This window comes from Cydia fagiglandana, chromosome 10 (genome assembly GCF_963556715.1).
Source record: "Cydia fagiglandana chromosome 10, ilCydFagi1.1, whole genome shotgun sequence".
In the NCBI taxonomy this organism is placed as follows: domain Eukaryota; kingdom Metazoa; phylum Arthropoda; class Insecta; order Lepidoptera; family Tortricidae; genus Cydia; species Cydia fagiglandana.
The window spans coordinates 12,548,325-12,560,727 of record NC_085941.1 but is presented as its reverse complement, the minus strand read 5'-3'; the positions used below and the strand labels follow the sequence as shown (position 1 = coordinate 12,560,727).

The 12,403-nt window shown below is 38.9% G+C and overlaps 2 protein-coding genes across 2 annotated transcripts; both read right to left on the bottom strand.

The window, feature by feature from the left end:
* Nucleotides 1-485: 485 nt before the first annotated feature.
* On the bottom strand, nt 486-4,885 carry LOC134667895 (uncharacterized). Its single transcript, XM_063525295.1, has 3 exons — nt 3,769-4,885; nt 1,326-2,011; nt 486-628 (listed from the first exon to the last, which is right to left on the bottom strand). Exons 1-2 carry the CDS (start codon nt 4,517-4,519, stop codon nt 1,872-1,874), a joined length of 891 nt encoding a protein of 296 aa, XP_063381365.1. The 5' UTR covers nt 4,520-4,885; the 3' UTR covers nt 486-628; nt 1,326-1,871.
* Nucleotides 4,886-7,346: 2,461 nt separating this feature from the next.
* LOC134667894 (ribonuclease H2 subunit A) lies at nt 7,347-11,807 on the bottom strand. Its single transcript, XM_063525294.1, has 6 exons — nt 11,574-11,807; nt 11,114-11,343; nt 10,315-10,458; nt 9,629-9,776; nt 9,093-9,176; nt 7,347-7,566 (listed from the first exon to the last, which is right to left on the bottom strand). The coding sequence occupies exons 1-6, from the start codon at nt 11,716-11,718 to the stop codon at nt 7,379-7,381; spliced, it is 939 nt and encodes a 312-aa protein (XP_063381364.1). The 5' UTR covers nt 11,719-11,807; the 3' UTR covers nt 7,347-7,378.
* Nucleotides 11,808-12,403: the final 596 nt, after the last annotated feature.

Here is a 12,403-nt window from a genome sequence, read left to right as displayed (position 1 = left end):
AACAAAATGGCGAGAACCCTCGCACGTCTTATCTCACTCACACAAGCATAGTACGCGTTCACCTACACGAGCTTAGCTGTGCGCGTAGGAACGCGATTGTTTCATACATTTGATCGCCAGTGTCCGGGGTGTGGTTCCATACTTCAAAAAGGTCTTGACATGACAGAGGGCGGCAATATCGACAAATTATGCTTGTTATTTAAATTTTACAAATGAATTCTAGTCTACCCTATCTGAACAGCACATAAAATATTTTTTTGACCCAAATTTGCCGCCCCTAAAATCTGCCGCCCTAGGCTTCAGCCTACTCAGCCTAGTGGTAAATCCGGCACTGAATTTACTTGTTAAGTTTATATCGTGTTAAAAATCATTAAGATTATAACATTTACGAAGTACAGATATATGTACCTAGATGCATATAAATTAAAGAAATACTTCTAAAGGGAATCACAATGGAGTACATGATAAAACTACATATAACTACATATATACAATTTTATTTATTTAATTGACTAACATATTCCAAATAAATACTTATTCTAATACAATAATTTATGACTTTACTTTTTTAATTGCATGGCACCTAAAATTAATTGTTACCTACCTACTGGATCTTCACGAGTTATGCCTGAAAGAAAATAAAATTCTCATTAGAAACATGTTGCATCAAACGTATTACTCATAAAACCATAATAGTTTGCATAATTCGACTCAATCATAATAATACTTATACAGGATAATGTGTGACGCATTCCTTTGAACTGAGCATTACATAGCTCATTTGCAAATACATATGTATGTATGACTTTTTTCTTTTATTGTGTAAAAAAATATTTCCTTTTTCAACTATGTATGCACTAATGGATTATTGACTACTTACTTGGCATTAGGTTGAAACTGGTAGATATCGTACGTAAACCCTCCGGAGCCGGCAGGTGCTCTGCAGGCTTCTTGCGGCCATTCACCGATAAGACAAGCAATATAGTACTCTTTACTCACTTGGCATAAGGTCGCAAATTAGACCGTACAGCGTACATACATATCGTGGGCTCCTACAGCACCTGAACTAATGACAGTTGCACAGGCAATAATGTGCGTTACTAACCTGACATAAGGCTGGAACTCGTAGATGTCGTCCACCACCCTCCACAGTCGGCATACAACGCCGCAGTCGGGCTCCTGCCGACCGTACAAGCAATAATGTGCGTTACTCACCTGACATAAGGTTAGAACTCGTAGATGTCGTCCACCACCCTCCGCAGCCGGCATACAACGCCGCAGTCGGGCTCCTGCCGACTGTACAAGCAATAATGTGCGTTACTCACCTGACATAAGGTTGAAACTCGTAGATGTCGTCCACCACCCTCCGGAGCCGGCATACAACGCCGCAGTCGGGCTCCTGGCGACTGTACAAGCAATAATGTGCGTTACTCACCTGACATAAGGTTGAAACTCGTAGATGTCGTCCACCACCCTCCGGAGCCGGCATACAACGCCTCAGTCGGGCTCCTGCCGACCGTACAAGCAATAATGTGCGTTACTCACCTGACATAAGGTTGAAACTCGTAGATGTCGTCCACCACCCTCCGCAGCCGGCATACAACGCCGCAGTCGGGCTCCTACCGACTGTACAAGCAATAATGTGCGTTACTCACCTGACATAAGGTTGAAACTCGTAGATGTCGTCCACCACCCTCCGGAGCCGGCATACAACGCCGCAGTCGGGCTCCTGCCGACTGTACAAGCAATAATGTGCGTTACTCACCTGACATAAGGTTGAAACTCGTAGATGTCGTCCACCACCCTCCGGAGCCGGCATACAACGCCTCAGTCGGGCTCCTGCCGACCGTACAAACAATAATGTGCGTTACTCACCTGACATATGGTTGAAACTCGTAGATGTCATCCACCACCCTCCGCAGCCGGCATACAACGCCGCAGTCGGGCTCCTGCCGACCGTACACAGATATCGCGCGCTCCAGCAGCTGCTGTGCTGACGTCAGTTGTACGACTACGCAATAAAACAATCAATAAACAGACTGATAGATCATTATTAAAACACGTGCTTGATGTGAGAGTTTGTAGAATTGAGTTACAGATGTAGAACTCTATATGTGCAGCACTCGTAGAAACACTAGCAGGAGTTTTACACCAAACCATAGTTGCACCCTGTGTTTTAATTCAAGTAAAGAAAAATTATAAAGTAGTACCTTTCAAAACACAATGAGCCATACAAAATAAAATGAATAACACAGATTTATTAGTCAGGCTCGAATTTTTCGGCTAGATCTATAAGCAATTTTAAGTTTTAAGAACTTTGATTCCTCAACAAGTGCAGGCGACCCTAAAATCTACCGTATCACTGATGGACTACATTTTTTTAGCCATTTTGAGCTTACTTTCCGTTAAACAATTATAGCGTAAGTACCTAAGTATTAAACAACTAAATTATTAGTTTTAATCATTCGTATCAACTGCCTAGGTACTCAACGAACACAAGAAGTAGTAGAGTAGTAGTAGTAGGTCGTATGGCGTACCTAATAACGGTTAATAGTACATTATTGTCGAGGCTCGGAAGTAGCTACTTGCAGGCTGAGGATTCGTTTTAAACGGACGACCTTGGGAGTCCGTTTAATTGAATCCGAAGCCAGCAAGTAGCCTTCCAGCCGAGTCATATATAGTGCTTTTCTCAAAAATGGTGCAAGAAATATAAATATCATAGAAATATTTTACAAAAGCAACGTTCTTACATATATATTTTGACAGCAAAAAGCCCTTGCCGCCTTTTTATTTTTTTTAATAAAAAAATAGAAGTGTATTTTTCTGCCAAAAAACGCCAACCTATTTGAGACATCTAAATAGTCGCGGTACTAATCATCTGTTTGGCTGTTTAATGGGCCTGTGCCTTCATTTGATATGGTAATTTCAACTTTTAAAAAGTTTGGAACTCGACAAATAATGGAATTTGTATGCAACATTGCAGTCCCAAAATCGAGCCTGCAATGTTTTTAACTTTTTAATTTTTGACTGACCATAAACTACGCGCTTCGCGACCTATTTTTAGGGTTCCGTACCCAAAGGGTAAAACGGGACCCTATTACTAAGACTTCGCTGTCCGTCCGTCCGTCCGTCCGTCCGTCTGTCACCAGGCTGTATCTCACGAACCGAGATAGCAGGGAAGAACAAGCCCTTTCTAGGGTTCCGTACCCAAAGGGTAAAACGAGACCCTATTACTAAGACTCTGCTGTCCGTCCGTCCGTCCGTCTGTCACTAGGCTGTATCTCACGAACCGTGATAGCTAGACAGTTGAAATTTTCACAGATGATGTATTTCTGTTGCCGCTATAACAACAAATACTAAAAACAGAATAAAATAAAGATTTAAATGGGGCTCCCATACAACAAACGTGATTTTTGACCAAAGTTAAGCAACGTCGGGAGGGGTCAGTACTTGGATGGGTGACCGTTTTCTTTTTGCTTTTTTTTGTTTTTCTTTTGCATTATGGTACGGAACCCTTCGTGCGCGAGTCCGACTCGCACTTGCCCGGTTTTTTAGACGGCAAAGTCGACTTTGCCGTCCATTTTTGAGAAAAGGTCTTTTACGTGCCCGTTTATCTCAGTAAACAAAAATGTGATCACGGTGGAAGGGCCTCTAAATCAATAAAAAAAAAAAAACAATTTCCTTGACTGCATCTGTACCTACCTACATATTATTTCGTAATGCAAGTTGCATAACACTTCCTATCTATATTAAGAAAATAAAACTTACAATTGCTATTTCCAAAGGTCCTTTCCTCTTCATCGGTGCTGGCGCCACCATCTTTCTTGAACGAAATCAGCTTCGGAATCACGAGTAGCATACACACTACGGCGATCATCGTCACAATCTTCTTAAAGATCAGCAACTTCAGCAGCAGCTTTGCGATCGTCAAAATATCCAGTTTCAAATGCAATTTGTCGAGGAATCCCAGGCCGGGCGCTGTGTAAGGCATGCCGGGCCACGAAGGTTGCGGAGGGGGTCCGTACACGGGTTTAGGGGGACCATACACGGGCGCAGGCGGTCCGTACGACTGCGTGGGTGGTCCATAGCTCTGCGGTGGTGGCCCGTAACTATTTGCCGGAGGGCCATACTTCTGCGGCGGAGGTCCATAGTTGTTAGCTGGGGCGTTATACGTGATCTCCGATTCGAACTTCACAGGGTTTGACGGCAGATAGCTATTTGAAGGAGGACCTGAAAAGCCTGAGCCTGATGAAGAGCTAAAGCTGCTATCACTGTATGATGGGGAATAATCATAACCGGAAAAACTGTCATCACGATTGGAAATCTTTTTCTCTCCGTCCTTAGCAGTGACTATAATAACTCCTTTTTTAGCCTTTTCGGCTTCGATGCGCGATTTGGAGTAAGCATCCAAATAGGTGTCAGTTTTAATGGCTTTAGTGCCATTTCCAGCCGGGCCGACAATCGCAGAAACACACACGCAGAGCGACAATACTGCTACGCAGCGCGCGGACAATTCCATTCTGAGGGTTTAAATTTCTGAGTATCCTTCCGAAAGACGTTGCCTCCATCGATCGCCGGTGACGAATGACGATGAGCGCTGCCGCCCATTCCGTTTTCACTTTTGACTTACCGTAAAAGAAGTTAAATATGATAATGGAACACAATTAAATTCCTCATGTGACCTGTGTTCCGCATCGCTCATGGTAAGTAGGCGCGGCGCGTGGCATGCATGCTGATTCCATTAGAGACGGAGCCCCCTAACCTTGTTGGATGAGCCCCGAACCTTACAAGTAATAATAGCCCGTCATATGTGCGTGAAAGTTCTATTAGTGGTTTAAATTGTTCAATTTAGACAGATTTAAATCAGAAAGTAAAAATATCAAGTACTGAAACGTGTCATTTTTGATGATGCCGCATAGAAACATCAAGAAGAGGCACTATATCTAATACTTTTCTTCGACATACCTAGTACCTACAAGGCTCGGTTATATAAATTTTCTCGGAACTCGGAGGTTCATTGTTTGTAATAGGTACGTTCTGCCTATGTCAAAAACCTGGATCTTCTATAAAAAAGTAGCTACTTTTACTTGCCTCTTCTAACCTGCTGACTGCACTGATTTTAAAAAAACATGCTCGATTTTTTCTAATAAATCTAAGAAGATATTGGCATACATCCAATTCTCGCTTCGATAAGACTCATATTCATCGCGAGCTTTAAAACAGCGAGTGCAGAGCAAAACACGGTCATAAAAATAAGTACAGTCACCTACAAATGTCTTATACAACAAAGTGTGTAATTATATCTGATGCGACCTTATTAGCAGGGCTAGAAAAGTCATTTATTTTATGCGTTTCGATCTGCAGTGTACATAATTGGATTAATTGGAGATGGTTGTATCATTATCATCATCATCATAACTTAAGAGCTTTGCTCTTGTTGATGGAGTAATCGCCAGAGCTCGGCAGGGGTGAGCCATTTTGACGTCACTTATGTCAAGTGTAGATATTAATATAGATACACCTTAGAAAAAATATTAAAATAAAACTTTATTAATCAGAATTAAACTAAAATGACAATGCCTTACGTACAAATAAACTTTAATAGTAGCTTATGGATGGATATACATATTATTTGAAGAGGTTTACTGTCTAGCTTGCTATAAAATTCATTTGTTTTAATGGCGACGTAAAGATCGTAGCGGAAAGGCAGCCTAAATAAAATAATTTCTTTAGTTATTAAATTACACCACATATACCATCGAATTATAAGGCATGTCCATGTTGTGCAAACTCTGAAAACAGCTCACCCCCGCCGAGCTCTGGTATACGCCAATCATTCCTTGGTGGTTGTATAATCGACCGGGACATCATAAAAGTACGTATGTCAAAGTGACGTTATAATTAAAATTGTAAGGAACTCTTCCCAACGTTTTATCAAAATTGGTTATACGGAGATCCAGTGTTCCATTTGGTTGACTGTGCCATGTACCTACCCTACCATAAACCATTTATCAGTCAGTATTATCAGTTATTTATAAATATCTGCATACGTAGGAACTGATTCAAAAGTGCAAACTTGGAGCCCCGCCAATAACCATATCAATACATCAAGCATGCATCCACTACATTGTTTGGCGTAGGTGGGTAAAGAAAGGACAGTTACTTACATAAAATGTATTTAAATTGACGACGATTTCTACTGATCAGCAATGCAATAACAAGAGTTTTCACTTGCAAAGTAAAATTAACATCCAGGCCCTGAGGTGCAGTTAAATACAATTTAGTACCTACAGTGATTAATGTAATTATGCTACACGACACGATACTATTTACACGATTAATTACTTCTAAGGCTTTGCACAAGAGGATTTCTACAAGTACATTTTTAATCGAAAAATAATAAACTTAATTTTTGAATGAGTTAACAGAAAGCAATAACTAATATGGTACTATTCAATGAATAAAATTACAAACCACCTACGAATTATGCCAAAAAATCAATTTTATGCCAAAAATGCCATACATCATTTTAGAAGAGCTGATACTGTTCAAACTGCTGGATTTATTTTTATCAAATATAGCTAAGCCACCCACCCACCCACCGCAAGAAAACCAACTTTCACGTAAAAACAGCATCGAAATCGGTCCATATGTTTGAGAGTCACGATGCCACATACAGACAGACATTGGTATCAAACATTTAACACCCCTCTTTTTGCGTTGGGGGTTATGTTATAAATAACGTCATCCATGAGGTTTGAATTAAGCATTTTTTTTAATCTTGCCCTTTTAAGGGTTAATCTGAGTGCATTTTTTTCACCTAATCGCTCAGCGCTGGCCAAAACACTTGTAATATTTTTTATCAGTTCTTTATTGCATTCATGTATTTATTTACAATATAGGTATTCAAGTAAACAAGTATTAAGAGTCGTCCATCAATTGCGTGAGAGGTTTTTAAGGATTTTTAGAACCCTCTCCACTCTCTAAAAATAAAAACACAACTTGCATGTACTATTTGGAGGATCGTATCGGATCAGATTTAATTTAATGCAATGTAGTTTCCCTCCATTTGTACACTCATTTTGCCTTTTGCCTAGATCCCCTCTCCCCCAAATGATATTACCCATTACCCCTTCCTCCCCGTGCTGAACATCTCACGTAATTAATGGACATGTATAAAATTACATGTTTTTACTAATGGATCGCCTTACAATGAATAAGATTATACTTACAGATACTGTATTCTATTTGAATAAGAAATGCGAAAATTTTATTTCCAAATGCTAATTAACTTACTAGTGTACAAATAATGTTTAATGTTACACGAATGGTCCTCAAAATATGTATAAGTACCACTACTTTATTTCACTAACTACATTTATTCGAACGCATTATCCATAGACAAATACCTTTCCTCGAAGAACTTATGCCTCTTCCTTTTCATCGCTCCATCCTCAGATTTCACAGAGAAAAAAGAACTGATAGATTTAACTTTTTTCTTTGGAAGTTCGTCATCAATTTCTTCGAATGTACAGGTAGCGGCTTTGTCTTGCAGCATCAGCTCAGCTGGGGACCAAGAAATTATATTTTACAGATTTCATGTTATAATGGAGCATTCCATGAAATTGTCTACCGTTGTCCCGTACAAACGCGAAGTTTCTGAAGATTTAAAGGTATAAGAGTTTCCTTTTCTTTGACAAATGGTCAAAAATATGCACAGAAAAATAATCGCCTGCTTTAAATGCCGAGAAAAAAACCGGGCAAGTGCGAGTCGGACTCGCGCACGAAGGGTTCCGTATCATAATGCAAAAAAATACGGTCACCCATCCAAGTACTGACCACTCCCGACGTTGCTTAACTTTGGTCAAAAATCACGTTTGTTGTATATGGGAGCCCCATTTAAATCTTTATTTTATTCTGTTTTTAGTATTTGTTGTTATAGCGGCAACAGAAATACATCATCTGTGAAAATTTCAACTGTCTAGCTATCACGGTTCGTGAGATACAGCCCGGTGACAGACGGACGGACGAACGGACGGACGGACGGACGGACGGACGGACGGACGGACGGACGGACGGACGGACGGACGGACGGACGGACAGCGAAGTCTTAGTAATAGGGTCCCGTTTTACCCTTTGGGTACGGAACCCTAAAAAGTCGCAACACAGGAAATAAAATGCGTTTGTACGGGACAGCCAGTGGAATGCTCCTAATGTGGTACAGTCGACGTCAATGATATGTTTACACTTTTGCACCTTACTCCTTTGTAATAAGGCGAAAAATGTAAACATATCTTAGATGTCGACTGTACCTGGTACAGTGCAATCAGGCAATCACCACCTACCCCCCACTTTGTTATGTAAATAATTTTTTAACTACTTGTGTAGCTCACAAAAATTAAATAACTGTCACACATTTATGGCTCTGCAAATAAGATTATGTACAAAAAATATTGTGTGTATGTTGTATGTGAGTATGATTGTCTGGAACAGATCGCTTTTTAGCGATAATACCCGCTGTTGTTTACCTCTACTTGAGTTGGTGTATTCCATGGTTTGTTTTCTGTATCGAGATGTGCAATAAAGAGTACAAAGAGACTCTTTCTGGAGTTTGCTGAATACAAACATTGAAAAGTTGCTGAATACCGAATTAAATAGCATTTGTATCATATTGAATTGAATAGAATATTGTATCGTCAGGTGACAACCAAAACTTACTAATTACTAAAAAATAATGACCAAAACTCAACCTTATTTCAAAACCAATATGGTTCACTATGGCTATGAACTTCTGGTGGTAATTCGTGAGTTTTAGTTGTCACCTGACGGTATGTCAGATATTTTTGAAATCTTTAAGGAGCAAGATATTATTGCATGTGATTGTGATTGTTTATCAAATCCTGGAGTAGGATCCCTTCAGGCAGGAATGACGAGTAAACGGTGAGAGTTAAGTATTACATTCGCTTCTGAGTAGATATTCGTTTGTTTACATATTTTTTTACCTAACCAAACTGAGCTCCTGAGTTTTATGAATAGTTTTTATGATTATGTTAAATTGTACATATAAAAAAAAATGCTATGGTTTATGTTACCTGTAGACCAGCTGAAGCGCACGAGCATTGGGTATCCGAACACATAGTCAACCTGCTCTCTGATGAACTTCTTTGTAAGGGGGTCTGTAAATTTATGTTTTTTTTATGTATTGTGAATATTGAGAGTATAGTCAACTACTACTTAAGTAGTTACTTATCAAGAAAATTTTAATGAGTTTTACTCAATATTATGTATTTTATATTGTATGTAAAGAAATAATGAAAAAGTGGTAAAACTGCCTGCCTATGCCTACATTATACATATGATGAGGTGACACAGGAGTCTCTGCTTAGAACAAAATTAAATTTCTTTATTTTGTTACAGAGATGGCCAATTTGGTATCCTAATAGTAATACAATATTGCATTGTCAACGAATTATGTAAGTACTTATGCAAAATTTCAGCTCAATAAGCATCTTTTGAACCAGTTAAAAAAAATATTACTTGCTTGAAAGATTGCCAGAACTTAAATGCAAATGTTGTAGTTATTATTTATACTGTTGTACTACAGACCAATAAGACTGAATACACTTGCCTCCAGGATATCCACTGCCAAATTCAGCATGTGTCATTTCTAGCCCCTCCTTAAACTGCCAGACCTTTAGTGCATGGTCCCTCGTCACTTTGGCTACAATACTAGCCGCTGATACTATGGGATATATGGAGTCAGCCTTTTTTGCTACCTGGAATTATTAATGTTATGTTAGTTAGGGTGGTATCTGTTGCCACCCTAAGCCCTAAGCAGTGGCGGTATTGCCCTAAGGCCAAGTAGGCCCGGGCCTGAGGCGGCAAGATAATAGGGGCAGCAAATTGTGACAAAAATTTCGCTGATGATAACAAGAAATAACTCAAAATGTAGTCAATATGATGGGTGCTGAGAAAGGGGTGGCTACAGGGCCTGGGGCCTAGGGTGGCAAAGACTGCAAATCCGCCACTGACCCTAAGAGAAAAGGCCGAAATTGCATCAGAGTGGACAACACATTAAACTCGAGAGACCAATTTGTTCAAATTTATTTTTAGGGGTTTCTTTAAAATGATTATAAGGTACTACATAATCACAAATGGTGATTTAAATGCAAAAGGTCATTTAATATTTTACTGTGATTGTATTTTTAGAAGAAGCTTTTGCAGTGTTGTAACAATACAAACTTAATAAAAATATATGCCAAATAATTGGCACTTTATCCAAAACAAAAAACCCAAGAAATAAAAAATACATACAGTTATTTTATAGTTGGGATAGATCTCACTGAGTTTGGCTTGATACTTTTCCGGAGGTCCCACAGTATCCACATAGACCTCTGTGATGTTGGCTCCCGATTCTGCCACTTTCTTAATTAGATCTATTGCTGAGTTCATTGACACCTGAAGCATTCCACAAAGCAATCAGAATGTATGATACATTCAAATTGAGTTCATGTATGAACGAAAAGGCTATATTAAAAATTTAATAATAATATTTGTTCCAGAAGCGGGTAGCTTTGGGGAGGTATTTTATATTTAGTTTTTATATAAGTAGTTGTTTAAAACATTTATTTGTCACACCTAACTTACTGAATAAAGATATGCTATAAACATAATACATATTCAGAGTTTATGACAAGTTCCCTAATAACATTTCACTATCATCTAACAACTAAAGTTTCCTCATAACCTTACTTCTAGTAACAATATAACTCTTGTACAACTTTATTCATACAATTTAGTTAATCTCAAAGTAAGCAATAAAGTAAAACAATTATAGAAAGAGAATAAAAAAAAATCTTTATTCAAATTATGGCACCCTAGAGGACATAAAAGAGACAGAGGTAGGCATTTTAAAAGATGGTCTGATGAAATCGAAGACATGGCTGGAAGGACTATAACATGGACCAGATGAGTGCAAATTAAGGAAGAGTGAAGAAGATTGGATGAGGCCTTTGCCCAAAGGCACACAGAATTGGTTTTCGTAGATTAAGGAAAACTATAAACATAGTATAAAATGTATTCTGAATAAGGCTATAAATATATAAAAAATTACCTCATTTAGCGAGTGCTTTGCTCGCCTGTACATAGAATTAGATATGTAATTAGGAGATATAATCTCTGCAGCCCAGCCCACATTGTTCAAAGAGGCCTCTTCAGTGAGCATTTTCCTGAATATGTCATCTCGTTTCTCTTCTGTCAGCGCCTTCGAGTCAGCGCACCCTAGATCCTTTAGAACGCTCGTTTGGCTCAAGGGACAGTAAGCTACGCCATACACCATGGGCCCTGAAAGTGTTTGAGTATTATGTACCGGTTATTAAAATTCGCACAGGACTAGAACTGCCTGTGGCCCATTTTATAAAGCTACAAGTTACAATTTACAAGCCGAAGTCTCTTTCTAACCCTATGTGTTAGAACGAAACTTCCGCTTGTAAATTGTAACTTGTAGCTTTATAAAATAGGCCACTGGTAATACATATCCTCCTCCCTCCTCCTCCTCTTCCTCTTGGTCTTACCAAGCACTGGGCCACGTCCTGCCTCATCCACCCCAAGCATGCATGGTTCGGTTTTACAAACAGAAGGAACCTCTGAAGAATTCACAAAATTTCGAAAGTTGTCCTTAGTTTTTATGAAATCCTGAAGTGCTTGTAAGGATTCCATCGCTTATCTTGCCTGTAAGTAATGTTTTGTTTTAACTATTTTACGTTAGCATTTACTTGGGTTAATTTCCCGTTCCCGCTTAAATATTTCTTGTTTTGCCAATGCCAATGCCAAACTGACATTACTGATTAGTGACATGACATTGACATATGTGTGGGTTTGGATTGCCAGTATTGGTACCTTGATATCCCATAATATTGTTAAGTATATACTTGGTCAAGCAGATCTTGTCAGTAGAAAAAGGCGGCAAATTTGAAAATTGTAGGCGCGAAGGGATATCATCTCATAGAAAATTTGAATTTCGCGCCTTTTTCTACTGACAAGATTTGCTTGACCGTCTATAGTTTGTCAAAGGACTGTCTCATTTCAATCATAGACAGAGAGAATCATACTATATTTGTCTTACACTAGTACTAGCACCCAAAAGAAAAGGATGAGTATTGTTTTCCTGGTTCTTACTGACTGACAAATTGGTTTGACCAAATATACATGAACTTATAGAATCCCTCTAAACTAACTCTGCACCGACTTAAATAGAACTAAGTAAGAGAATGTTAGCACAAACGTCATATTTTCATATAATTGTGTCAAAACATTGCCACACTTTGTAACTGCAAAAAAAAAATGCCATGCAGAGTTAGCTTGGTCCGACTAAAATCCCTTCAATACGAATTATTGTTCGAAA

Coding starts and splice junctions, on each gene's coding strand:
- LOC134667895 (XM_063525295.1), bottom strand. CDS start 4,519: ATGGAATTGTCCGCGCGCTGCGTAGCAGTATTGTCGCTCTGCGTGTGT. Junction 2,012..3,768: donor GACCTTTGGAAATAGCAATT/GTAAGTTTTATT, acceptor TTTATTGCGTAG/TCGTACAACTGACGTCAGCA.
- LOC134667894 (XM_063525294.1), bottom strand. CDS start 11,718: ATGGAATCCTTACAAGCACTTCAGGATTTCATAAAAACTAAGGACAAC. Junction 10,459..11,113: donor CAAAGCACTCGCTAAATGAG/GTAATTTTTTAT, acceptor GGAATGCTTCAG/GTGTCAATGAACTCAGCAAT. Junction 7,567..9,092: donor GCGCTTCAGCTGGTCTACAG/GTAACATAAACC, acceptor CTTGGTCCCCAG/CTGAGCTGATGCTGCAAGAC.